General features: G+C 34.3%; 4 protein-coding genes across 4 annotated transcripts; 2 read left to right on the top strand and 2 right to left on the bottom strand.

The window, feature by feature from the left end:
• Nucleotides 1–1,012: 1,012 nt before the first annotated feature.
• On the bottom strand, nt 1,013–7,055 carry LOC114398239 (sucrose synthase 2-like). The gene is made up of 15 exons (XM_028360418.1): nt 6,826–7,055; nt 6,546–6,678; nt 6,060–6,211; nt 5,773–5,965; nt 5,432–5,550; nt 5,098–5,314; nt 4,816–4,911; nt 4,540–4,713; nt 4,257–4,373; nt 3,980–4,146; nt 3,152–3,376; nt 2,480–2,801; nt 2,139–2,383; nt 1,933–2,071; nt 1,013–1,489 (listed from the first exon to the last, which is right to left on the bottom strand). Exons 1-15 carry the CDS (start codon nt 6,924–6,926, stop codon nt 1,451–1,453), a joined length of 2,439 nt encoding a protein of 812 aa, XP_028216219.1. The 5' UTR covers nt 6,927–7,055; the 3' UTR covers nt 1,013–1,450.
• Nucleotides 7,056–13,279: 6,224 nt separating this feature from the next.
• LOC114400110 (putative GTP diphosphokinase RSH1, chloroplastic) lies at nt 13,280–21,286 on the top strand. The gene is made up of 24 exons (XM_028362392.1): nt 13,280–13,511; nt 13,809–13,999; nt 14,189–14,362; nt 14,479–14,544; nt 14,666–14,758; nt 14,853–14,984; nt 15,112–15,213; nt 15,315–15,392; nt 16,247–16,318; nt 16,509–16,616; nt 16,783–16,880; nt 17,095–17,155; nt 17,256–17,318; nt 17,410–17,466; nt 17,571–17,672; nt 17,813–17,971; nt 18,100–18,231; nt 18,362–18,448; nt 18,569–18,640; nt 19,415–19,501; nt 19,572–20,025; nt 20,397–20,458; nt 20,583–20,651; nt 20,740–21,286. The coding sequence occupies exons 1-24, from the start codon at nt 13,487–13,489 to the stop codon at nt 20,842–20,844; spliced, it is 2,649 nt and encodes an 882-aa protein (XP_028218193.1). The 5' UTR covers nt 13,280–13,486; the 3' UTR covers nt 20,845–21,286.
• A 391-nt stretch (nt 21,287–21,677) lies between these two features.
• LOC114398272 lies at nt 21,678–23,055 on the bottom strand. Its single transcript, XM_028360458.1, has 3 exons — nt 22,648–23,055; nt 22,476–22,551; nt 21,678–22,398 (listed from the first exon to the last, which is right to left on the bottom strand). Exons 1-3 carry the CDS (start codon nt 22,977–22,979, stop codon nt 21,763–21,765), a joined length of 1,044 nt encoding a protein of 347 aa, XP_028216259.1. The 5' UTR covers nt 22,980–23,055; the 3' UTR covers nt 21,678–21,762.
• Nucleotides 23,056–24,973: 1,918 nt separating this feature from the next.
• LOC114399314 (ethylene-responsive transcription factor ERF071) lies at nt 24,974–25,789 on the top strand. Its single transcript, XM_028361486.1, has 2 exons — nt 24,974–25,143; nt 25,215–25,789. Exons 1-2 carry the CDS (start codon nt 25,026–25,028, stop codon nt 25,679–25,681), a joined length of 585 nt encoding a protein of 194 aa, XP_028217287.1. The 5' UTR covers nt 24,974–25,025; the 3' UTR covers nt 25,682–25,789.
• The last annotated feature ends 2,108 nt before the right edge of the window (nt 25,790–27,897 follow it).

The following is a 27,897-nucleotide window of genomic DNA, read 5'->3' on the forward strand; positions in this document are numbered from 1 at the left end:
GACATATTATGTACAGAATTGTGGAAAATAGGGTAAAAAAAGCTCCTTGTATCACATGAATAGCAGCGTAGGAAGTAACAAGGAGTGCACTGCAGCTCTGTTACAGGGTCAGGGGATACCTCCCCAAAGGCGGAAAGACATTCCTCCAGCCTCAGTCTGACTGACATAAACGATCAAAAACCTGATAGCTTTGGATTGGTTGAGCCATTATTTTGTTCCCTGTAAATTAATATTTTTTTAAAAATAAATTACAAGTATGGATTATTTTAATTTATTTGTAGTTAGTACTAATTTGTTTTAAAGTTAAATAAATAATTTTGATAAAGAAGTTTAATGTTCACACTTAACTTTTATTTTTTTATGTGCGTTTGGACTCCAAACTTCATTTTGTGTTTGGATGTTTTGTCAAAATTAATTTTGAATGAATTGATTTTATAAAATTAATTTTAAAGTAATTATTTATGTTTGAATTTTTTTATTATTAAATCAAGTTAGAAAGTAAAATTCAACAAAATTTTAAATCTAACAGGAAAGTTACTCAAACATGCATCAATCAAAAATCAATTTTAAACTCAACAATAAATTTGAATTCTTCTTTAATATGAAATCAAATACGTGAAAACGCCTCCAAAATAAATCCTGGACTCATAATTAATTTCCCAACATAAAACTAAATACGCACCAATCTTGAATGGGTTAAACATGATTAAAGGGGTGGATGTTTGAGATTCACAAGAATTAAGGATTTATTGTCCTTTAATAAAGTGGCGCAATCAAACAAGGGATAAATTCATATCGAAACTTTTCCCTTTCCCATTCTTAAAAGAAATACCAAAAGTAAAACTCAATTGAAGACTTACAATACTAATACACTATACGCGTACCAAAATGGAGCCATTTCTACTTCTATCCGATAATATGGTATTTATAAAATAATGTTGTAGTAACTTTTTTTGTAAAGAAATCAAATATTTGTAGTTTATGACTTCTTCTATTTTATGACATTAATTCATGATAGAAGTGTTATTTTCAAACTTAAAAATTCAAGGTCATTTAGCAAGTGTTACACCCAACCCAACAGTGGGTTGGCTAGACCGTCTCATCATATACATTAACATTATACAGTGCCACAATACAGATCATTAGGCCATTGATTCATAATGCTTTATTCTTACCCATCAGTAAGGATAACAATCCTCAGTCACAGGTAATTTCCAGGTCTATATCATTGATGACTACTAATCAAACGAAAACAAGAGACATCCAAATTCAACAACCAGTGCTCGCCATCTCTTACATAATCGAAGTTAACATAGACAAGACAAGTCTTCCATGAAACTCCTCTAGGTCGCCTCACTAGATTTCAAAACACGAGAAGCAGACTATTATATTTACATAAATGACTCTTATTATGTCTGCTGTCAAGCCTTTGGTGAAATTATATAGCTAGTTAACTTGCATCATCCTTAGCTAGCGGAACAGAATTTGCCTGCAAACAAAGTTGTAGAGCACAAAATTGATGCTATCAAATAAGACATAGAGCAAACCTTTTCAGAACAATTAAGAAGACACACAAAGGATAAGAGAAAGCTAACAACATACTCTATTATTAGCTGAAATTTAGAGAAAATCACATTATTTGTAGGTTTCATTTCTCATTCTATACATTGTCTCTTATAATTTTGTAATTTTCAATACATTTTAAGAGATTTTGTGTGAGAATAAGTGTGTTATAGAGAAGACATTATTATATGATCCAAGACCACCATGATATTTAACTAAATGTTATTATTTCCTTGTAAATTGAAATTTTTTATTATGCCACATAAAGATTAGCTGGGACCATAGAGAAGTGGTGACGCTAGACCATATAACATCCACTCGAGATTATAAAGCTCATAATCCTGCATGAACAAATGTCATGTGACTCACCAAATCACGGAACTTGAGGATATAGAACATCTCAAGATATCGTCGAGTTTCACGCCTCTCTAATTTGGAAACGTATTTCCAGAAACTATAAACTCCCGCCAAAGTCATAAGCCTTTCGGAATAAATCTTCCACGTGTACCTGTGCATTTTGGCTTAGCATTCGTGTTTCACAAGAAAAGCAACACAGTTTTAACAAGATTACCTACCTTTCATAAATTCTTTGAAGACCACCATCAGATATTTTCTTCCAATGGCTTGGGTCCTCCTTGCTCTTTTGGAAAAATTCAACTAATAGCTGTGAAGCTTGATCAGGGTGATAAGGATCAATGTGGAATCCTGATATACCATGCTCAATGATCTCAGCCGGACCACCATGGCAAGTAGCAAAAGTGGGGAGTCCACAATTCATGGCCTCCACAACTGTAAGTCCAAAAGCTTCATAGAAAGCAGGCTGCAGCAAGAGAGTAGTAGTTACAAATAAAGCTTCATAGAAAGCAGGCTGAGCATTCAATCAAATAGGAAAGAGAGAATAGTATAATTATAATACCTGAACGAAAGCACCTTGTGTGTCTGCTATGTAGCGATACAGCTCCCCATTACGTGCCCTATTTGTTTGGGCAGCAATCCAACGAAAATCACCAACTAAGTTATACTTTTTCATGAGCTCATGCATCTTCTCAATTTCTGCAATTTCTTCTCTGTCACTGGACTTCTTTACATCAATATAACCAGCTACTATGACAAGGTTGACCAGTTCCCTCAATTTGCTGTTCTTACCAAAGCTTTCTACCAATCCAGTTATGTTTTTTACTCTGTCTAGCCTTGCCATGGAGAAAATTATGGGCTTTGACTTGTCTTTCAATAAACCACTGCCACGAAAGAGACGAAGATAAACTCATTAACTGTCATAGTTGCTTTCAACTGACAAATGCGGCAAGCATGTTAACAGCTCTTACAAACAGCTTTAGATATTCTATTCCTTATCAGGAATATGCATGTGGAGGTCAGGGTGAGTTTTCAAAGGAGGCATCAGTACTGAAGGAAAAGTGATGACTTGAAAGTGGAAGCTGATTGACTTGTATAAATTTTTGCATGATGCATAATAGACAACTAAGTCAACTTTCATTCATATTGACCCTTTAGAGCATAGAGCTGTTGGGGAATTGAGGTAGAAGTAAATAACCCAAATTAAGAAGTTCTGCAATAGAAATAGACTCACATGTATTCATCAGTCTGCTCAGGAGCAAATAATAGCTGTTCAATTGAACCATGCAGGGCTGTAAGTCTGTTCTGCTTTTCAGAGTAGGGGAAATATATTGACATATCAGCTCCAGGAGAGACAATATTGAACTTGGGATCAAAAACATCAATGCCATGGACAACCCTATAGAGCCCAGGAAGAGTAAAACCAGCGTGGCTCTCATACTGGCCAACAGTATTTTTCCTGAAAGACAGGTTAAGAAAATGAAATGAGTAACATTAGCTTAACTGAAAAACAAGTATATATAGATTACAAGGAAAATGTAGGTTAGCACCAGGGATAGATATGTGAGATGCCAAGAGAGGATGCTTAAACAAAATAGTAACTAGCTCATATGCCTTTCAGAGAAATATCAAGAGACAAAAGAAATGACTAGGTATAGCATCATATAACTGAGTGGTCTTTGGTAAGCCATGAGTCCATGACACTTGCTGTCACCACGCATAATTTAGGAATCTTGAGACAACAAGTTATGTTACACCAAACACGGTATAAGTCTCTCAGTACAGTCATGGATGCCTACACATGTAATGCCAAATGGGTAATGCAAGGTTCAATGAAAAGAAGCCAATAACAGTTAAAATAAGAATGGAGATGTGCCATTTGGGAGCATATGTTTGTTAAACAAAAGGCAATCATTTGTATCATAATTTTATCTGCAAAATAAATAGTCAGAGTGGAGCTTGTAAAAGAAAAGAAAGTTATATAACAAGCGAGATTATAAAAGAATTAACATTGTCACAAAATCATGAAGTAAACCATATATATCATGAAAACGGTACTTACGTTCCTGCAATCTCCTGGTATGTACTGGTGATGATAAAATCAGCATTATTCATGGCTATTAGGTCAGCAGTAAATTGGCATGAAAAGTGGTATTTATCCTCAAATTTCTTCCAATATAAATCTGAATCTGGATATTTTGTCTTCTCAAGTGCATGCGCGATTGTGCACTACACATATGAACATTCAAATCCATTTAAGTTGAATTCTCAGCTGTAGATAACATGAGCTTTCACATTTTGTAAGGCAAATTAAGATGATAAAGAAGAGGGACAAGAACCTGTGTAACTCCCATTTTATAAGCCAATAAAGATGCAACAAGATTCCCATCACTGTAGTTTCCAATGATGAAATCAGGATACCCTTGTAACTCAGCAGCAATTTCACTGGCAACATCCTGTAGACATACATAACCATCAATATTAAATGAAATGCTAGCTCATGCAGTATATATGGTGAATTACTAGATTCTTTAAACTAAGATAAGAAATAGTTTAAATCCTCATAATGATTCCTGATCAGGTGAACAATTCAAGCTATACATGTTAATGGATGACATTTACCTCTGCATAAGTCTCTAGATAAGGCCACACATCAAACCTTGAAATCCATTTACGGAGAGTTCCTGACTCTGATCTGAATGGAACTCGCAAAATATGAGTATGGTCAGTACCACTGACTCTTTCTAGCCGCTGGTTGCATGTTGTCCCCTTTGCATCAGGTATTAACCTGGTAACCTTCAGAACAGAAGACAATTTTAATTTGACTTGAACTGAAAAAACAATCAAATACAACAGCCTTATCAATATGAAGAACCTGACCCAAAAAGTTACACTTACTATTAGAATTCTTGGAGTGAAATCAAGTCCCTGTTTCTTGATCCGAAGGAGCATCTCATTTTCAAGGGCACGCACTTGATCTAGTATATAAACAACCTGCATATAAAACCTTTCATGTATGACGGTGTGCCCATATATATGATATATAACTCAAACAATGCAAGATAAAAAGAGGGAAACAACTAAGGGAAAAAAGGACTAGAAAGGGGGGGGGCGGCGGCAGTGAACAACATATGCATATCCAGCTCAACTAGTCTTTTCGGTATATGACAAAGGAGATACCTGCCCACCAGTGTCAGGCAAACCCAAGACATTGGCTTGTCCAAAGTAGCCATGAGGAGATAATATAGCAACATTGAATACCATTGGTACTCTCCCAAGAAAAGTCTCTAGTGTAGAAGGATCAGGAGCCTGAAGAATATCCAATAGCAGATGCATCATTTCCAATACCCGTTCAGCAGTATCACCCCAACCTCTCTCAAAACCCATTCCTTGCAATCTACATTCAGAAAATAGTCAAAGGAAAAAAAATTAAACTAAAATGTCCTACAAAATTCTCACATCATTCGTACTGCAAAGTGAAGACATGTAAACCCATTTTCAAACAGAAACTTACACATATTCAAACTCTGAATAGAGTGTATCATGTGCAAGCTTAGAGAGATAATCCTCAGCCTTGGCCAATGCAGACTGAAGTTTGGAAATGGTTTGTATTCTATCATTTAACATCAGAGCCTGTAACATGGATAACAAAGGAGAGAAAATTTTCACAATCTATAGATTCCTCGTACCAAAAAAAAAAAAAAAATTCAAATATGACATTGAACACTCAGGATATATCTTTCAGAGAGGAAGGGAGGGAAAGAGAAATTCAGGGCCAAGTTTCATTTTTGAAATTATAGATGTTGTCATGTAATATAATCACTTTATTAGAAGTGCATAACACATCATACTCACATGGCCCTTGTATTTGTGAGCTCGGAGGAAATCAAGCAAGGGCTGCAAGGAATCCTTGTTGCGAAACATAATAGATGAAAGGTGGCGATTGAGAAATTGGACACCATTGCCAATGGATGCTGAGCGAGTTGGACGAGGAAATGTGGCATTAAATGGCTCAAAATCAAGCTCCAATACAAAATTGTCATTAATCCTAAAGCACAATTCAAAACAGGAACAGTCACTAAGTTACAGTCCAAGTGCAGAGGTTATTTCTTATAACAAAAGCTACGCAGTATATTTCTTACTTTCCATCTACAAGTTCTTCCTTGAAGCTGAGATATTCAGAAACACTTAATTGCTCCACGCTGAGCTCAGAGACATTAACACGGACATATTCCCAAACACCAGGTCTTGGACGAACTGCTATTGCCACAAAAGGAGGCAAAACTATGGCTTCCTGTCACAAAAACAATGCTACACATTTTCATACCATATCTTAAATCTTCTAATGTGATTGTGAAGTAACTTTCCCGAATATGACAGTTACAATAAGGCTAAAGTTGGATGAAAGTTTTCAATTAATGAAGACGACAAGTAACAACTTATTCAATTATTAAAATATATATATATATATATATATATATATATATATATATATATATATATATATATTATCAGGTGAAATTATGCTTAGACCTCACTAAATAAACTGGAAACACTTTCTAAAAATGGGACCTACATGAGAATTTACCAAACACTAACTAAAGCGAAGTTATGGTAGGGCAAGTGACCTTTGCAGACTTGACGATTTCACCAAAGGGACCATTTTTAAGATCCACTATTGCTTGATCATCGCCAGGGATGTTGTCAAGTTCATCAATCAAATTATGGGGTTGCAAAATCCCTCTCCCCTGAGCCACATACCTTGAAACAGAATAACAAGTATTCATCCACCAACACACTCATAGAAAGACATAGTGAAACAGAGAAAGATGCACATGTGCATGTGCATCAAATATTAATTATTAATTAATAAAGAAAAAAGTGGGGTTAATGAAGAAGTAGAATTACCTGGAGAGGAGAGAAATGAGTTCGTTACGGTGAGCAGAGAGAGTGTCTTCAACTCGGTCTCTGATACTGGGAATCCGACCAAGCTTTGGTTGCGTAGACATAACGATCACTATGTTTATATGTCTGTTAAGTTCTTCTTAATTAGCTGCAAAAACTGTCAGAGTGAATTTGGAGTTTGCAAGTGGAAAAAAGCATGAGAGTTTGTGACGTGTTGTGTCGATCATAAGAGCTGAGTTTATATAGTACAGAGAAAAACAGGGAAGACGGTATGCGTGGCGATCATTCATTATTTTCCTCCATATTATTGTCGTTTAATGAATAGAATTTATGTTTTTGTCCCTATTACTTAATAAATTTAATATTTTATATAATCTGTAACTAGTAGTTTTGGACCCCCATTTTTGTACTTTATTCTTTCAAGAGATGCTTCATGAATCTAAAAGTTAAAGACGTAGAAAAAACTCTAACTCGAAAGATGCTTTGAATTTAAAGCTCAAATTTAGAGTTATAAGAAAAATAAAACACAAATTATTTGATAGTTTTAATTTAAATTTTTTTTAAGTAGAAGTAGAAGCTTATTTGTCATTTTTTTTTCATGTATAAGAATTGAAAATAGGATCAAGGATCAAGAAAATATGTAATAATTTACGTATATAATTTAATCAATTGAATTATATGCCGTTGACTTATTATTCACCGTTAAACATTAACAGCTTATTTTAAAAGTTACTTTAGTTATAAAAGATTTAAAAGAAAACATATTTGATAGTTAATTAATTGCATTGTTTCGTGATCGAAGGAAACAGAAATGTCGATAACATATTTATCAACACATTGCCTTGTATACTATAAACTTAACACATATAATTTAAAACACGAGTTCATTTAAAAATAATATTGCCTTGTATTTTTAACGTGTAATAATATTTAAGAAGTGTCGATGACTAAAACTATTGGAAACTTTAAAATAATGAATACAACTCATTAGATAAAGAGCAAAACTTACACAATTTTTTTTATAATCATATGTATCGATGTTTATTGTGTTTACCATTGATTAATTTTTTTAAAAGAATTTAGTTAGTTATCTTTAATAAGAAGAGTTTTCTTAACTCTTTTCTTTTCATCCGCATATCACAAAACGGAGATTTTGCTCAAGAAAATCAAGTCTATTTTCCCTCTCAAATTAATAACTAAATTATATATATAAAGTTTACTCGTATACTATAAACTAAATTATACAATTTAAAAATGAGATTTTCGGACTCCTCAATTTTTTTAATTAGACATTTTAATATCATCTTTTGTATCTCCTTTAAAGGTGCATTTATACAACTAGCAGCAAGAATGTTCTATCAGGCATCTCAATTTTTTTTCTCTCTCATATATTTTACACATTTTTAATCGCTTACCCTTTGATTCTGTCATGTTTTGTCTTTAACTCTAAATTAAACTTTAATAATTTATTTTTAAATTGTCAATAATTAAAAATAACTTAATATCATAATTTAAATTATTTATTATAAATAAAAATATTATTTACTTATTTAAAAATGTTTATTATTATAAAATTCAATTATGTAAAATAAATATTTATTTATATAATTACGGAGTAAAATTCAAATTATGTTTTAAATTTTAAGCCTATTAAAAATCCTTTTAAAAATATATTTTTATTTACTTGTTTAAAAGTAATCTCTTAATTTTGTGGCTACTTAATAAGGTCATAACTCATATAAAGATAAATGGATAATCCTGGGAAGGGGGGATCAGTGTTATTCCGTATGACAATATTCAACTTCAAATAGAGACAGATACACACATTAAGTCATCAACCTACCCCAATAAATGGGCAGACATTCATGAATGTATCTGCTACAAGTTCTTTAACCATATATTTTTGTTTAGCATCATGAATTATCCAATAAACAATTTCAAAAGTAAAACTAAAAAGGCAACACCTTATCCTAAACTTTTTATAAAACCTTGTGCTTGTCCTTACGGTGCATTGGTTTGTGGCACGCACCGAAAAATTGACTTGGTTTCGCCTTCTTTATCCAATTACATATATTATATTGAACTCGGCACTACTGCTACTATTTACTCTGATCTGATGTGCTTGTTTCTGGTATATGCCCAATGGATCTTATCCATTTGCTTTGGTATATGCCCAATTGCCCATGGTTCTATCAGCTTGGATATTCTGTGTGCCATAATTGTATGACCAACTACTGTTTCTGAGATAAACAACACACTAGTGCTCTGGGATTTGACTAGAGGGCATTTAAAATTTCGGGTTGAATATATAATTTAGTACTACACCGGTAGCGGATTTCCAAATTAGTTCATATACATAAAAAATTGTTAAATCGATTCCTATGCGCGTAAATGTTACTAATTTAGTTTCTGTGATTGTTAATTTAATCTTTTTAAGTTCATTATAAAACTAACAAATTTAAGTTGTATTTGGTCAGTATTTAAAAAATGGTCTGAGAAAATACTTTTGTTCTTATTTTATTGTTAATTATAAAATGTTTTCATTTCATTTTAAAATAATGTATAAGAAACAGTTAAAAGCTGTATTGTTTTTAAATAAGAAAACTTAAAAACAAAAAAATAAATATAAATTATGTGATATTTTGTAATAAAAAAACATTTTCAAACTAAATACCGCCTTAAACAGTCAACTCTGGCACTTCTTTTGTTTCTTCCAGAAAACTCTTCTTATTTAGTTATTCTTCAGAGAAAAATTAATTTAATAAATTTTTTTCAGCAATACATATTTACTCACTTTAAAAAATAAATACTACTCCAAATACTAAGAAATACATATTGAAAAAACTTGTATGAACATTACAAAAATCCATGTCTATTGTTACGCTGTTGTAATTTTTAAGACATAATAATTGTCAAAAATAACTTCATAATAATGCAACAAAAAACGATCTTTATCCATACTAACAAATTATAATCCGGACACTAAAAAAACAAAAGAATCGCTTCACATCTAATCAAATTTGTCCACGTTAGGAAAATCTTATCCAAATTATTTTGTCATATGGTCTCTATTGAACGTGTGGCTTTTTGTTTTTGCCGTTCATTTATTTGCTTTCAGACCAAAAAAATTCGAGGGAGCCTCGCACGAAATCGTTGTTTCAGACCAAAAAAAATTCCTCAGTTCCCTCCTTCTACAAGGCTGGGAGTATCTCACGATGACAAAAAAAAAAAAAAGGACGCGTGTCTTTTTCCCAGTGCATATCTTTTTATTTTTAAATTTTCAGTAATAATAATAATAATAGAAACACTGGTTCAGACACAAATTGCTTAGTAGCAGTAGCAGGTTTATTTGGAGTCATGACAGTTCGTGAGTTTTCCAGACAGATCGATGGGACCAGCTTGAGCTGTCTTCTCTTTTTTTAAGTTTTGATATTTTGGCCACGTAACAGACTAAGTTAACCAATTTCAATGTTTGATCAAACTAGTTTATAAGTTACTCAAATAACGTATAAGCTACCAAGTAGCCTTACCAACAACACGTGGTTTGAATTTTGTATCTTGAGAAGTGATCAACTTATATGCATATCAATCTTTATTTTATACTATTTAATAGTTTTTATTAAATAATTTTCTGCTAAAAAATTATATTTTTTATTATATAAATTGTCTATACAAATATTTATATTAATTTAAAAATTATTAATATGTCGTTAGCATACATTAAAATTGAAATGATATTTAATTTTCGGAGCACCTGAACGATATATAATTTCCAAACCAAACGTCGCTGTGTAGCAATTGGAGTGATGGATACCAAAGTGAAAATGTCACGAAACTTTTGTTTAGAGTCATGGGTATTTTCACGGGGTGCCCTATTTTAGGGTAATTACTTTCTGCACCCTTTTATCGCTTCATACATCCCGAGAATTTTTGAAAGGACAAGAATACCCTCTAATGATTTTAGTTGCCACACCCCATGAACCCTAAGCACCCCTCATCCCTTCTCCCTTCTCCCTTCTCCTTCCTGAATGACACTTCCCTTTTCCCTTTCCCCGTTGTTGTTCGGTGGTAGATCAAAAGCTCAACTAGGAAGACCTGAAAGAGGCCACAATGGAGTGACAAGCTGGAAGTATATCTTTGTATCCTCCATTTCCTTTGGATCTGGCTTTAATGGATGTTATTCTAAAATAGCAATTCCATAATTTGAATTTTGCATTATGGAGCAACTATTCTATAATATTTTTTAGATTTTCACATTATTCCATAATAGCTTTTTCGAAAGCATATTAGTTCATAAAATATATTCTGCAATAGTTGTTCTGAAATGCAAAATTCAAATTTCAGAATGGTTATTATGCAATAGTTTTATGGAATTATTATATGCTTTCGGAAAGGCTGTCTTGGAGAGAAAAATTCAGTGATTTTGGTTTAGTGAAGCTTTGTGTGCATGATATGAATGGGGAAGCCTACGACAAGTTCCAATGTGTACGCGTTTATGGCTTTGTTATTGGAGGTGGTATGTGGGAGAAGGCCGGTTGAGGTGAAGGCTCGGAGCATCCTATGTTGGTGAAGTGGGTGTGGGAGTGATGGCCGACAACAAAGAGAAAGGGGAAAGGGGTTGTTGCTGCTTTAAAGGGGAAGGTAAACGAGGTGCGCATTAGGGTTACAAGATGGGGAATGGATGTTGGGTAACAAGAACTGTATTATTGTCCTCAATGGGATACTTAGCAAAAATGGGATGTAGGAAGCAATTGACCACAAGTAGAAACCAAATGTGAGTAGGTTTCAAGTATTGGGTTTTTGATTAGTGGATATAAACATTTGAATCATGCACCTCCCACTTTGATTCATGCACTTCCCAAATAAAGTTGAATGGACAAAAATGTTACACTATCTTCTTCCTCTAGTAACGTGTGACGACCCTCTACCCACTTGACTGTTCTCCACCACTCTTTGATTCATGCACTTCCCAAATAAAGTTGAATGGACAAAAATGTTACACTATCTTCTTTCTCTAGTAATGTGTGACGACCCTCTACCCACTTGACTGTCCTCCACCACTCTCCACTGTGTCGTAGATCTTAAGCATCTCGTGTTGGCTATTCTAAAATAGGAAAAATATTGTGCAAGAGTAGTTATTTCAAGAGTGTATATGTGTTTCAAAATAATTATTCCATAACAGAAAAAGTTATTTTTGAAAAAACTATTTTGGAAGGAGATTTTTTCTATTCCATAATAGTTGTTTTGGAATATATATACACTTCTAGGACAATTATTCTATAATAGAAAAAAACTCATTCTAAAATAATTTTTCTGGAAAGAATTTTTTATATTTCATAATAATTGTTCTAAAAGTGTATATATATTATAGATCCAGAATATAATTTTTTTTTTTATGAAAAAACTATTCAGAATGAGATTTTTCCTATTTCAAAATAATTAGTTTGAAATACATTTACACTTTTGGAACAACTATTCATGAATATAAAGATCTCACTCCATAATAGTTGTTTCACAAGTGTATGTGTATTTGGGTGAGGTTGAGACAAAGGACTTTAGAAATGATAGTTTGAAGATATTTAAAAATTGAGAGATACAAGATTCAAATGTCATGAATATCTTCTTAAATGTTGGGCCTTCATCCACAAAATATATTTTTTAAAGAGTATACTATTTGAGAATTGGATTTTTTTATTTAAATATTTGAAAATTATTTTTTTAAAACAGGAGAAAGGGAGGAAGACAAGTATATATTTTTTGTGATAATGACTGTAGTTGTGCAACATCCGTCATGATAAAAATTATTTTTTACAAGTAAAAGGATTATAATATATTTATATAACAATGATGAAAAACTTACATTAACTTATTATTTTTATTTTAAAAAATTATCAAATTAAAAAATATATATCAAAAAAATTACACTACTCTTCAAAACCCAACTCCTAGGCATAGCCTAAAACAAATTGAGTTATTTTTTTCTCATCCCATGTGTCAAGTGGAGTAACTCATTGATAACATTCTGTATTTTTTTCTTATTTAATACAAGACAATTTTGTTTAAACTCAATCTATCAATAAACTTCCCTTCTTATTAACTTAATAAGATGTGTTAGAGAATACATGTTAGAGAGTGTGTTATTAACACTTTCCATGTTGATAAATCCAATAAACTTTTGATGTATTGAGTTTAGAGGATGAAAATTAAAAAATAAAATGATTTTTATTTTTTAATTAAAGTAGAATGTAAGACATATGAAATTTAGGTAAAATTCAGATGATTTCTTCAATAATTTTCTCTTATTCCCCCTCAAGCAAACACATCCTCTTACAACGAACATAAGTATTTGCAATTTATCCCCTTTAAATATAAAAAAGAAAAATAATATTATGTGTAAAAAAAGAGAAAGAGAAAAATATCTTTAAAAAACGGTATTTGTGTGGCCTCAGCTAAACTCGATATCCCCTTGTAGCTGTGTTTGTTATCGCTCGCTCGCTCTTCCTTTCTTTCATTTCTTCATTTGCACAACACAATCACTCTCACTCCCCAATTCCGATTCCCTCTTAATCCAAAACCTCAATGACCTCATAATTCGCTCGCTGCTTCAGATTCCGCACGCTTCAGGGATTCAAGATTCAATGAGATTGCTCTCTTCCAATAAAACATGGCCTCTGCATCCTCCTTATCAGGTACGTCTGCTAAACCTTCGTTTAAACCCCCTTCTTCACGCACGTGCCTTCGTTCCCCTAAAACACTGCAAACCAACGCTCAACTAATGCGCCTACTGCCTATGTTCCACTCTCTATTAACGCGCTTTAGATTCTTTTCTCCCTACGCGAATTCACGCGCCTCCAATCGCGGAGTGTTGATTTTTTCTACTGAATGTTGTTTGTGTCGTTTGGTTCATTCGCTGTTGTCGTTTCCTTTGAGTGGAAGAGTTTTGCGAGTGTGGTTTTCTGAGTGAAGGTGTGAATGTGATGCTGCAGTTTCTCTAGAATGCGTGAACGCCTGCAAGCCGTGGAGAGGGGATGGAAATGTAAGATTCGACTGTAGTCTTCTATCGTGCGCGTGGAAAGCTCCGAGGGCTCTCACCGGGTTCCTTGCCAGCACTGCTCATCCTCATCAGTGTTCGAACTTGTCGAATGGGCGTAATGGACGAAGGAACCGGTATAATTTTGTAAGTTTTTTATGTTTTCCTCTGCCTTTCGAAGTATCAGTACTTTCTATTTGGCCATTAGGGATGCTGGTTATTGGTATGAGAGTAATTGATTGATCATTTTCATTTCTTTTCATGTTGAATCAATTTGGTTGCAATGGATGTTTTGATTACTAATTAGGTTACCTGTTAATCTTGCGAAATTGACAGGGGTGTGAAGCCTTTAGTGTAGGTGGTTCATGCCATGATGAACCACTTGATATCATACTTTTTGAAGGATACTCTAGATCTATCTCGTGCCAAAATGCTCCTAGGAGATGGCAATTGTGTTGTTCTTTGGCCTCGAACACTGTCACTGAGTTTTCCGCGGAAAGTTTGTGGGAGGTACAGTCATGAATTTTATGAAATCATGCCTATTGTTGATTATAATTCTGTGAATGGGGACATCCTCTTTGCTAGTGTCTGAGTCGTACTGTACTATCTATCATATGATGCCTCAGGATCTTAAACCTGCTATCTCGTACCTGTCACCTAAAGAACTGGAGTTAGTCTACAATGCTTTTATGGTGAGTTGATTACCTCAAGAAGCAATCTTGGCACGCACTTTTTGGCAAAATCATCTCTTCAACATAGTAGGATTTACTTACTTATTTTGTTTCGTTTCTGTTTTATTCCTGGTTGTTACAGTTGGCGTTTAAAGCTCATGATGGTCAGAAAAGACGCAGTGGTGAACCCTTCATCATTCACCCAGTCGAGGTTGCACGCATTCTGGGAGAACTTGTGAGTCATGAAAAAATGCTTCCCTTTTGCCAATTTTACTTAATTAGTGTGTATAACAACTCTATATTTATGATGGAACCAACCATTTGTCTAGGAACTTGACTGGGAGTCGATTGCTGCTGGATTACTTCATGATACAGTTGAGGATACAAATGTTGTTACTTTTGAGAGGATAGAGGAGGAATTTGGTGCTACTGTGCGGCACATTGTGGAAGGAGAGACCAAGGTACTTATTATTCTTGAATCCTGATCGAAAAGCATTACTTCAAATCTAAATCCTCAATAGCATTGGTTCCATATTCATAAACTTACCAAATAAATTTGAAACATGCTACGTTCTAAATCCTAACTAGGTGTCGAAACTGGGAAAGTTGAAGTATAAGAATGAAAATGATTCCGTGCAAGATGTGAAAGCAGAAGATCTTCGGCAAATGTTTCTGGCTATGACAGAGGAGGTGACCTCTTTTTCATAATATATTCTTCTCTATTCCCATTCCCATTCCCAATGCATTCTTTGTTGAAAGCGGTTTGACAACTAATAAATGTCTCATTTCAGGTTCGTGTTATAATTGTCAAATTGGCAGATAGGTTGCATAACATGCGCACACTATCACATATGCCTCCACATAAACAGGTTAGGATTGCTGATTTGAATAATAACTGGTGACCATTTTCTGTTCTGCCCAAAGGAAGGAAACTATTATGGCCATGCAGTCCTTTTACTATGAGATAATAGAAAAAAGGGAATGGATCTTCTCATGTAATTTAGTTGATTTCTCTCTACAAAACATTAAATGGGTGGGTCCCTATCAAAGTTTGTGAGTTGTGACTATCTATAATGAGATAGATGCAATTTTCAGATGAAAATCTAACTTGAAAAGATACGCTCCCATACCAAAAGGACTATGCAATCAAGTAAAAGCTAGGGTTTTGATAGAAATATGGCTTATTAGCAAAATGAATCTGAGTCTGAAACTGAGACGCATAAATCCATTTAGTCGAATCTTGTTAATTTTCAATGTCTCGAAACTAAAAAGTAAATATCATTGTTCATGAAGAACTATCTTTTTCTGAGTGGCCTTTACTACACTCTGTTGTCATTGAATTTTCTAAAAGGGTGATATAATGTGAATGGTACTGAATACACCCAAGGCATTTATGTCTTAAATGTTATAGCAATATCATCTTTTTTTTACTGGATTCCTTATAGGCAGCTATAAGACTCACACTTGGGCCTAGGGTGGTTGTTAGGTAAGGCCCTCCCCAGGGCAATGGGTCAATAGTTGCAGGACTTAAAACCCTGACATTGTGGGTAGACTTTGCCTGGGGTCATAGTCCACTTTTACTGAAAGCAACCATTATTGGTTATAGACTTATAGTAGTATTGTTGTTTTATCTTGTTAGATGTTATATCAAATGGATCAAGTGTATGATAACCCTAGCTCCTAAATCTTGTTCCTAACATTTAATATTACTATACTTGTACAGACTAGCATTGCGATGGAGACATTGCAGGTATTTGCTCCTTTGGCAAAGTTGCTTGGGATGTATCAAATTAAGGTATCCTATAATTAAGAAATCATTAAGGACTAGCATTCATGTTTTTTATCCTGTAATGCCAGGAGTCCACATATTTAGAGTAGAACTCGGGATTGAAATACTTTGTGAATTTTATAGTAATACACCTATATTTCATCCCATGAGGGAAATTTAATATATCATGACTCATAGTTCTTTTTTGAGGATGCAGTCAGAACTAGAAAATCTATCGTTTATGTACACAAATGCGGAAGACTATGCTAAGGTGAAGAGAAGAGTAGCAGAGCTATACAAAGAACATGAGAAAGAACTTCTGGAGGTAATGCTGGTCTGTCTATCTTAAATTGGTGTTTGAATAGACAAGTAGAAAAATTATAACTGTTTGCCATCTTTCTATATGTCTATTTATTGAACCTTTTCTTCCAGATGATAATGTGTCACTGTAGTCCTTTGATTAAGCTTCTTTGTTCTCCCTTTCTTGATAGGCAAACAAAATGTTGATGAAGAAAATCCAAGATGATCAATTCTTAGACCTTCTAACGGTTAAAACGAAAGTTCGTGCTGTATGTAAAGAGCCTTACAGGTTAAGCCCCAAATCTCAATGTCAATGCTACCATTTTGTTTATCCAACTGTTCATGTTGGTTGATGTGTTTGACATCATGTACATTTTACATGTCATAGTTTTTCTATTCTATATATCACTCAAGGTTTTTCTAAATACTTGATGCATACATTGTTTTGTAATTTGAGGTGCTTTTCTGGCTATTCATTAAGAAATATCGCTGATCATTTGCAGTATCTATAAAGCTGTTCTCAAATCAAAAAGTTCAATCAGTGAGATTAACCAAATTGCACAGGTTTGCTTTGATATATACCTTGGAATGCTTAATGTGTTATAAAGATTTTGGATGAATTTTTAAGTTTGTATCTTGAAAACCAACTGTTTATTGTAACCAGCTTCGCATTATTATTAAACCAAAGCAATGCATTGGGGTTGGGCCTTTATGCAACCCACAGCAGGTAACTACTTATCATGGTCACAGATATGACTGTTTTTCTCCCCTTTTTACTTGGTATATCACAAGACATTTCTCTCTTGTGTTTTCTGCAGATTTGCTATCATGTTCTGGGGTTGATCCATGGAATCTGGACCCCTATTCCTAGATCTGTATGTATGCTATTTTCTATTATATTTGACAGTAGAAAGTGTTAGTTTTAAGAGACATAAATTTTCATTGACTGGTGAGGAATATTTGATTTGTTTTGTTTTAGGTGAAGGATTATATTGCAACCCCTAAACCAAATGGCTACCAGAGTCTTCAGACCACCGTGATTCCATTTTTGTATGAGAGCATGTTTAGGCTAGAAGTCCAGGTATTTTTTTTGTTGTTGCCTTTTTTTAAATTTTACTTTTGCATGTTCCATTTTCACTAACTAATTGTATATAGAGCCCTAGCTGATCCAAATAAAGTTAATCACAAATTTTTCTTATTAGTATGTCATACTCTTTGCAGATTAGAACAGAAGAAATGGATTTGATAGCTGAGAGGGGCATTGCTGCTCATTATAGTGGGAGAGAATTTGTCACAGGGTTGGTTGGAAGTGCAACACCAAGTAGTAAAAGCTCAAGAGGGAAGACAGTTTGTCTAAACAACGCCAATATTGCCCTGAGAGTATATTATCTGTCCCTGATAGACTATGATAGAAATAATCTTTTAAACTTTAAAAGAGAGATTTTGGTGTAGCCATTACTCAAGTTTGTCGCCATTAGTCTATGAATGAAGTATTTCCTTTCCTACAGATTGGCTGGCTCAATGCAATTAGAGAGTGGCAAGAAGAGTTTGTTGGCAACATGAGTTCTAGGGAATTTGTCGACACCATTACAAGAGATCTGCTGGGCAGTCGTGTCTTTGTGTTCACACCAAGGGGAGAGGTAAGGATTGGTCTGTCATATACCATGCCTATCTTTCCCCCCTTCAATTAATTGAAGAAGACAATTTTAGAAACATGTATTTGAATACTATCTGCCTTTTCTTGATAATTTTTTGTCACATTTTATGCAGATTAAGAATCTTCCTCAGGGTGCTACTGTCATTGACTATGCTTATATGATACACACTGAAATAGGCAACAAGATGGTAGCTGCAAAGGTATCATTTGTCACATTTGCATGCTAATAGAATCAAGTGTCAGACGTCAGTCAGAAAAGACACATAAAATAAAATGTTTGTATTATTGAAATATTAGAGGCTTATTTTGTGTAAATGCAGGTCAATGGCAATCTTGTTTCTCCTGCTCATGTACTTGCAAATGCAGAAGTTGTAGAGATAATCACATATAATGTCAGTATCGTTCAACTCATCCTTTGTGTCTGCTTTTTTGTATGATAGATTTGATGTAATTGGAAAGTCATTATTTTTTGAAAATATAAATTTACTTTGCAATGGTGATATTAGGAAAATACTATGTTTATTGAATTGTATGATTCACCATCTGCTGTTCTCAAGTGTGTGCTATCAAATGTTTTGGTATTAAATACATATGTTTACACAAATGTTTTTTTTTTTTTTTGTTAGAATATCTCAATATCTTGAGAGTATTTTAGAATATCTTAGCATATCATCATGATATATTTGCAATATCTTATGAAACAATTATTCATCTCATTGAGGAAGCTCTCTTAGAAGTTGTTAAATTTTTTATTATGTTTCCTTATGATTCTCAAATCATTGAGGAATTTTTTATTAGTGGTGTTGTTGCATTAGAGGGCTCAGGCTTGTACATTTAATATCATGCTAATATTTGACTTAATTGTCAAGATAAATAAGATTATTGGGTTAATATTTTGTTACACACCATTTCACCGCATATTGATATAATCTCCCTTTAGTGAGTATTCCTTTTCTCGATCTTCCTGTCTTAATAAATCCTAAAATTTCAACATGTTCCTCCTTCGTAATAATTTGTATGTTTCTTCCATGACAATAATAAATTGTTTTCACCCTTTGTTATTTAAGGAGAATGTTTTTGCTTATAGATACACAAATGGTTAGTCAGTTACCGTATATATTTGCCTTTCACTTTGTTGGAGCTCATAATATTAACTTTATTTCCAGGCACTTTCCAGCAAATCAGCCTTTCAGAGGCATAAGCAGTGGTTGCAACATGCTAAAACACGTAGTGCAAGACACAAAATAATGAAGGTAGGATTTAATATGATGGCATAACCCTGAAAAAGTTGTGCTATAAATAAACATTTCATATTTTGTGTAGTTTCTGAGGGAGCAAGCTGCACGCTCTGCTGCTGATATCACTACGGAAGCAGTCAATGACTTTGTCACTGATTCTGACGGGGATAGTGAATCTGAAGAACTGTCAAAAGGTTCCAGTGGCTCTAAATATACGTGGGGTAAAATGTTTGTGAATGGAGCCGAAATATCAACTTTAGGAAGAAGTGAGACCGTCCTCCAAAGTAACAATGGAAGTGCTTGGATCCCCAAGGTCAATGGAAAACATAATAAGCATGTGCAGCATGAAAGTTTCAACGGCAAAGGGGAGATGTTACTGCAGGGAAACCTTGTCGCAAAGATAATTCAAGTTAACATTCCAAGATATAAGGAAGTCCTGCCAGGTTTAGAAAGTTGGCAAGCCCAGAAAATTGCTTCTTGGCACAATATGGAAGGGCACTCCATCCAATGGTTATCTGTAGTATGTATAGACCGAAAAGGTAAGCTTACTATTCTGAATAATATTGATTAAATCTGCTCTTGCTTTGGATGTGCTAAATACAAGTGAACATGGTTGATAATTGATAGAGGATATGCTATGCAAGAGTTGGTAATCATAATAATAGTGTCAACATAAGATACATGTCCTTTACTCCTTGTGGCCTATGAACATTGTGGTAACTGCATTTTTTTTATCTAATAATGTAAGAGTAGAGTGATATCTGGGTGAAACCCATTGGGTCAGAGTGTGGCTTGGATATTTAGTAGTGTTTCATTAAATGCTCTGCTTGATGACTAATGTCTCTGACACAGTAATCAAACGTTATTTCGCCATCTTGCTTGATTGTAACCCAGTGAACAATTATTGCAGGCATGATGGCTGAGGTCACTGCAGCAATGGCCACTGCAGGCATAGCCATATGTTCTTGTGTGGTGAGTGGTTAAACCAAAATCCAAGCAATTATACAGTACTCAAATAAGACGTCTTGACATTATATTAGTATGTTTCTACTTTTGTTTGGCATATCAGTAACACTTTGACTTATCAAATGAACAGGCTGAGATTGATGGAGGAAGGGGAATGGCTGTTATGGTATTTCATGTAGAAGGAAATTTAGAAAATTTGGTACCGTATCATGTCTGAAAACGCTTATTGTGATTTGTTTCATCAAATTTGTGCTTTGTCGACTTACATAAATAATTTGTTTTTTCAGGTCAGTGCTTGCTCTAAAGTGGATCTGATACTGGGTGTTTTGGGATGGTCTACCGGTTGCAGCTGGCCAAGCTTGATGGAAGACCGTGGAGTTCTCGAATGCTAGTTGATTCGATTGCAGTGGCTCTTGGCGTCAACTACAGTTTGCCCAACGATTACAGACCCAGACCAGGGAATTAAGTTTTGTTCGCAGCAACGTAGGCATTTATGTGGCTAAATTTTGTTTATAGTATAGTTCTCATATATTTGTTCGAACTTACTAACCCAATAATCCGGCAGCAGCCTATTGAGTCAAAAGACTCGAAACTCAAGGCACTGTATATAGAAAAGAGTTATAGGATAAAGGAGTATATACAATGTAAAGTAGTTGTGCATAAACTAAGCATTTATCCAAGGAGATTTATAGGGGGTCTCTTATTACAAATGGTCAGTTACCGTGGCCAGTTTAAAGTCTTCCATTTCTACCTAATTTGTGAAAAATGTTAATTAATAGTACTGGCATTCGTAATAGGCAGGATCAGTAAATGCATTCTGATTTCTTTTCTTCTTTTTTTTGTCTTGTAAAAAAATTTACCTTTTTCTCTTATGTAAAATAATTTGACTTTTAAATTTTTAATTGATTGATATATGGATTCTCAAAATAGATTTATTTCCATTAAAAATAGTCAGTAACCTTTTTTAGTACACTTTTTTAAATTTCACAATAGTTTAATAATAAATTTAATGAATCCTAGTGAATTCCTATTAACGACAAAGTATAACTTTTTGCACAGATAATTAATTATATTAGGTGTTATTTTTAAAACAATTATCAATAAAATGTTTTATGATTAGTTAATATAAAAAAATGTATTATCAGTGTATTTTAATCAAATAAGCGATAGAAAAATATTGTATTTAAAAAGTAAGTTATAGCATTATCATCATAATCCACAACTTGTATGGTTCAGTAAACGTGAGAATAGTAATGTCCATTTCCTAACTCATTTAGGGAAAGAAAAAAAAAGCATTAACATTTGATCCTCTAAATTCGCGTCACTACTGAAGTACCCTCGTCTAGGACATAAAATGATTCTTGTGGGCGACGAGTGAGTAGAACTAAGCTCAACAGCAGCGCTAGCAACAGGAAGGGAAAAACCCAGGTGGTTAATGGTTGATTATTTGGCACCATAAAGAAGTTTAGATTTTGGTTCATAGTTGCTTGGTTTGCCACAGTCATGATGGCCTCGTCATCCAAGTCGGAGCCATCCATATCAGAATCGCAGCAAACATGGCTATCTCCCTTCAATTTTTGCTTTGCATGTTCTATCAGCTCCACAGGCCAAATTGGCTCCGGGGAGGTAGTCCCTGTTGCTGCTAATTTTGAGCCATCTTCTTCGCCAATCTCTGAAACATCATGGGACAGCATGTCGTCGTCAACATCGATATCATCGTCCTCGGTCTCTGTTTCTGTTTCTGAGGATGTTAAGTCATCTTGAGGTTCTTCATTCTGGCCACTGGGGCTGTTTAACAATGACATCATGCATTCTTCCGCAACCCCACCTTCGTTCGACGATGCCGCGCTTTCTGGGTGCGAAGAGTCAGAAAACACAATTTCCTGATGGTGAAAGTCGGTTGGGCTCTCCTCTACACTTCTTGGTTTAAGCTCACTTTTATCCTCCTTAACATATATTTGCAACAAGTTAAAGGCCATTCACAAACTCAAGCATTTGCTTTAATAAAGGAAGAATGAATTACCAAAATCAAGGATTGAGCAGACAGCAACTCGGAGGAATCACTAACTTGGTTGATTCTCATATTGGATGCCCAACAGCTGCAGTAACACACACGAAAACATGAACATATATAAACAAGGACATGCTCCTAATGAATAAATGGTATTTAATATGTTTACGTAGAGCATATATACCATGCGGCATCCCCATGCTGAATAAGAGAGGTGAGACTTTGGGTGGTGTCACGATCTTCTTCATGATCAGTCTTACACCCGTGTTCCTCCAATAACAATTGTTGGGGTTTAGGTTTAGGCTTAGGTTGGTGATCATCATGGGTGCCCTTTGCCTTATGTTTTTTGCTCGCAAAAGAACCAACTGCCATGAAACCCGCAAGGGCCAAGGCTCCACCGAACACAAAAAGCCCGGCAATCCCACCATCGCCGCCAATGCTTAAGCTGCTAATTAATGGGTGCATTTTCTTCTTTAATCCTTGCCTGTTTGTGATTGCTGTCCTTTTTTCCTCCATGGTTGTCTTTGTCCCTAGCCTTTTCTTGTCCTTTTTTTTTTTTCCTTTGTTTCTTGAAAGTGCCACACTATGCTAGGGATGAAGTTGATGTTTATAAAGGAGGTTATCATGCATAGAGAAAGAGAGTGAGAGAAACATGAGACAGAGAGGCGGGCTTGTTCGTTACTTGGCATCTTCTTATGCCACCCACACGTCAACAAGAATGATTCGTGAATTCACCCTTGCGTGACACCTGTTTGCATATCGGTCACGATTTGTTCTTATTAACTCTCCGCAATTCTAGCTTGTTCTCCTAGCTTAACCATCGACTAATATTTGTTCTTAAACAAAACAGTGATCAATTTAAATGACAGTGGAATGTTAGTTTCATTTTAAGATCTAGCTGCCAAACTATATTGAATTCATTCTACCAACTTTATTTTAAGGCGACCCAATACATTCTACCAACCAACGTTCACAACATATATAAAATTATAATTATTTTAGATATCATGCTTGGACGGCTTGGTTATGAATATTGTTGACTATTTGTCAGTAGTGAGTATACTGTAACATTGCTGATGTTTGGGCTTGTGCATTCTATTGCCTTTATTTTTCGGCCTATGGGCTTGCATGTCTTCGGGCATTTGTACCGTTCAATCTTTGACCCATTAAAAAAATAAAATTAGAATTAAGGTATTTATGATTCTTGGACCAAATACATATATGTTAAGAAATTTTCACAAAATTTATTATAAACTATATATATGTTCTCTTTTAACGATTAGATACATAAACTCTATACACAATTTTCAGATACGGAAATTATGAGTACTTTGTTATTTTCATAAATATTGGATTTTATACTAAATCTTTGTCTTCGAAAACCATGAATTCGAAAATGAAAATTTTAGTGCGTCTCATAATAATTGTCATGTAAGATGAAAAAATTTGTTTCAAAATAATTATTATTTGATTTTTTTTAATGTAATATTAATTTTTTTTCACTTATATCTCTTATAATATTAGTGATATGAATTACAAAAATTTTAAAAATAAATTAATGAAGATAATTTTAATTTTGTAAAATTATTATTCTCTTATATCTATTTATTGGATTTTTTTTCTATATAAAACAACCTAAGACAATAGTTATAATGTGACTGAGAAAATATAATATTTAGATCATGCATGTGACAAAATATTGAGAGTTAATATTTCAAACTTGAATTTAAATTTGATGCAAACACTAGTAAATAATTATTTTAAAACGTAAAATGGCAATGTGAATCGTGAAGTATTAAAATCACTTAGGAAAATGTAACTTAGTCCTAAAATGGTGTAAAAACTGATCCAAACATACTCTTACCGTAAAAACAAAATAAAGCATGACAAACACTTGCATGGAAATAATGTTTCAACTTTCAACTCCATGCAGAAATGTCACTATAATATACATCAGCAGCCTTTCTTGTTCAAAGTCACAGTCACGGCTGGTTGATGGCCTGTTCAATGGACATGGATTGTGCCCACGAGTTGAGTATACGATGTGCCGGCTGGTTTATATATATAATTTTTTAATTATCTGCTTTTGCTTATGGTGGAGCTTTTGTGCTACTTTTTAATCATCACTTATCACTTGTCTTGTCTCAATCACTATATTTTTTCCTATACTATAAATGTGATATATTATTAGTTGTTAAAAACTTAATAAGTAATGACAGGGTTTTCTCTCAAAAAAGAAAAGTAATGACAAGGTTGAGCATTTGTCACAATTATTTGACTTCTAACTGGAAAAGGTTATGAGAATTAATTGATAAACAAAAAAATATCTTATTTTATTAAATAAATTTAGCTTAATTAATTAAATAAAATTATTATAAATATTTGAATTCTTACAAATACTGTACTACTATTAGTTGGTAAATTTTATTGCTGAAAAGGAGAGTAGTTGGTACTAGGATGTGGCTTGGTTGCCACGTCAGCATGCCCCCCTTATTTTGCAGCTACAAAAGGGCTCTCCCTCTCTGGTTTTTTTCACTCACCAAAAAGACGAAAGAAGCAAGCATGTGTGGCGGAGCAATCATCGCAGATTTCATACCTCGGCAGCGTCCCCGCACCCTCACAGCCTCCGAACTCTGGCCCAAGCGCAGCGAACCTCAACCTCAACCTCCTCCTCCTCCAGGTGAGTCAATATCTTCTTCTCTTTCAACATTAATTTCCCAACTAACAAAACAAGCTCACGTGACGTGACAGTTAAGAGGCAGAGGAAAAACCTCTACAGAGGGATCAGGCAGCGGCCCTGGGGCAAATGGGCCGCGGAGATTCGCGATCCACGTAAAGGAGTTCGTGTCTGGCTTGGCACCTTCAACACCGCCGAAGAAGCCGCCAGAGCCTACGACAAAGAAGCCCGAAAAATCCGCGGCAAGAAAGCCAAAGTCAATTTCCCCAACGAGGACGACCCTCTGCCGCAATACGGATCTTGCAAGAGCCTCAACTTGGAGTTCGGTTACGATCTCAACCAAACAGGGCTTTTCCCTTCTTCTAACGCTGATGAGAATTGCGGGTCCCACGTGGCTTACTCCGTTACGGAAGCCAACAACAAAGTAGAGAAGCTTTCCGAGGAGCTTATGGCGTACGAGAATTTAATGAGGTTTTATCAGATTCCGGAAAACGTCGTTGGGGATTTGTGGGCCTTTCCTGACACCTCTCCACCTCTCTGATTTCTGTCACATCGTTTCTTCTATCATTAATTCTCCAATTCTGTTCTTAAAATATGATATGTACAATCAGCAATTTCAATTTGCATGTATTTAACTTTCAGACTCTTAGGAGATGTTTGGTTCGGTTGTTTTCTGTTTTCATTTTCACTGAAAATAAAAAACGGTGATGAAAATGTATTTGATTGGATTTCTGAAAACATTTTCAGGAAAAATGAAAACAGGAAACAACCAGAAAATGAAAACAAGAAATCAATATATCATAAATTTTCAGTATTTTTATTTCATGAAAATAGAAAACAATAAATCAAATCAAACATATTTTCAGAATTCTAATCTTTTGAAAATGAAAACAGTTTTCCGAAAATGAAAACAGGAAATGAAAACAGAAAATGAAAATGCAAATCAAACACACCCTTAATTTCTTAATTTCTCGTGAAAAACCCTTGCGCGCCTCGTTTCATCAAGATCTGATTCCTTCAATTAATCGATTTTATTTTCGGATAATTTCGAAGACGATATTAAGATATGAGTTATGGTGCGGAAATTGGGATGACTCTACTACGGTCGATAATTTATGTTGTTGTAGTAATCTTTTGATTAGCAATCACATTTTAAGTTATTTTGTAAGTATGAATGCTATTTCACATGTTTCGTCAGATTTTTAGTGTTTTTGTAAATATTTTTTAAAATTCTACCAAGATAAGAAGAAAACTGAAGAAGTCAATGACAAAGATGAACTGAAATTTCGGGGTGGACTCCTGTAAAGATCCGACACTGGAAAAAGTGAACCTAAAATTGAAAGATACTACTAAACTCCTCTTAATATAATATAAAAATAAAAGAATGCACGAATTAGCAATGCTTGTATGTTTAAAGACAACTTTATAAATTACTTTAACTTTATAGATCTCAACAACACACGCTGATTTAAACATTATCAAGTCACATCATAAGTGAAGTTGTTGTCAACATTTTTTTATATTTAAAATTGGTGAAATAGTTTAACACTTTCATTAAGTGAAACACTGTTTTAAATATAAATCAATCTTTTATATATCAAAAATCAAATTGTTAAAATATATATATATATATATATATATATATATATATAATGAAGCGTTAGGCAGCAGAGGAAACTGAAAAGAAGTGATGCAATTATGCAAAAGCAAAATCTAGTGACGCCGCTGGATTTGGCATTCACAAAAACAGACGCGGCACTCCGTGGGCGCCTACGGATTTGGGCTGAAAAAACTTGTACTTCTGCTTTGTAATACAGTGGTTAGTTACTACTATAGTAAGTCGTAAGGTACTGTCATTCATTATTATAAGATTTAATGTTATTTTTCCTAAACTAAATTTTATTTTAATTTCGTTTAATATATTATATTTAAAAAAATTTATTTTTTATGTTTTTTTAAAATATATCATGATGCTATTTTTTATTTATTTTCCGTCTAAAACGTTTAATTTTATTAGTGTTTTAAATTTAAAATAATGATAACTAAAATTACTCGCTATCTTTATTTTATTAAAAAATAAATAAACCACCCTAATCCTCACCTTCTTCAACCTTCAACATTCATTCTCTAACGGGTTTGAGTTTTGTTTTCTTAAATCTAGGTCAAAAATCTATTCAATCTCAAACCGCACCTTTCTCTCCCAACAGATTTGAGCCCCTCTCTCTCTCCTTCGCGCACGTCGCACTGCGTGAGTGACCCTTGGACCAACACCTTAGGCCACGGGCAACCAACCCCAACCCACCACCACCGCGCGCGTGATCTTCTTATAGACTAGATCCGCGACCACCACCATTGTCGCACCACACACGCCGACCAAGCCCCACCAGCTCTGCTCCACCCAATCGCCGATGCACACCACCACCAACACCCTCCACGCTGACGTGTGACCCAACCCCTGCACCATCACTAAATCCACCACTAAAGACCTAACTCCATTCGAGTTCGTACGTCCTTGACACCTTCAAAGCGTGTCCCCGTTGGCACCCAAACGATAACACCGTTATTGCTACGATTCATGATGATGCCACGAGAGCGTGATAGAGGGTGCAGTAATTAACAATGGGAAGCATCAAATGGGGAGGGATTGGATTCTAAGATTGATTGGTTTTGTGGAAAAGTCTTCTTCGTATTTATTTATGGACGAGAGAATTTAAAATTCTGAAAAATTATAAATTTTAAAAATATGTTTAATGTTCT

The sequence above is a fragment of the Glycine soja genome, chromosome 19 (genome assembly GCF_004193775.1).
Source record: "Glycine soja cultivar W05 chromosome 19, ASM419377v2, whole genome shotgun sequence".
Classification (NCBI taxonomy): domain Eukaryota; kingdom Viridiplantae; phylum Streptophyta; class Magnoliopsida; order Fabales; family Fabaceae; genus Glycine; species Glycine soja.

Bases quoted from the DNA above. Each gene is read 5' to 3' on its own strand.
- LOC114399314 (XM_028361486.1), top strand. From the start codon at position 25,026: ATGTGTGGCGGAGCAATCATCGCAGATTTCATACCTCGGCAGCGTCCC. The intron at 25,144-25,214 runs GTGAGTCAATAT...GTGACGTGACAG, and splicing joins TCAACCTCCTCCTCCTCCAG to TTAAGAGGCAGAGGAAAAAC.
- LOC114400110 (XM_028362392.1), top strand. From the start codon at position 13,487: ATGGCCTCTGCATCCTCCTTATCAG. The intron at 15,214-15,314 runs GTGACCTCTTTT...GTCTCATTTCAG, and splicing joins TTCTGGCTATGACAGAGGAG to GTTCGTGTTATAATTGTCAA. The intron at 15,393-16,246 runs GTTAGGATTGCT...ATACTTGTACAG, and splicing joins ATATGCCTCCACATAAACAG to ACTAGCATTGCGATGGAGAC.
- LOC114398272 (XM_028360458.1), bottom strand. From the start codon at position 22,979: ATGGAGGAAAAAAGGACAGCAATCACAAACAGGCAAGGATTAAAGAAG. The intron at 22,552-22,647 runs GTATATATGCTC...GTGTTACTGCAG, and splicing joins CAGCATGGGGATGCCGCATG to CTGTTGGGCATCCAATATGA. The intron at 22,399-22,475 runs GTAATTCATTCT...ATATATGTTAAG, and splicing joins CTGCTCAATCCTTGATTTTG to GAGGATAAAAGTGAGCTTAA.
- LOC114398239 (XM_028360418.1), bottom strand. From the start codon at position 6,926: ATGTCTACGCAACCAAAGCTTGGTCGGATTCCCAGTATCAGAGACCGA. The intron at 4,374-4,539 runs GTAAATGTCATC...GTATGTCTACAG, and splicing joins ATCTAGAGACTTATGCAGAG to GATGTTGCCAGTGAAATTGC. The intron at 2,802-3,151 runs GTGAGTCTATTT...CTTTCGTGGCAG, and splicing joins GAGCAGACTGATGAATACAT to TGGTTTATTGAAAGACAAGT.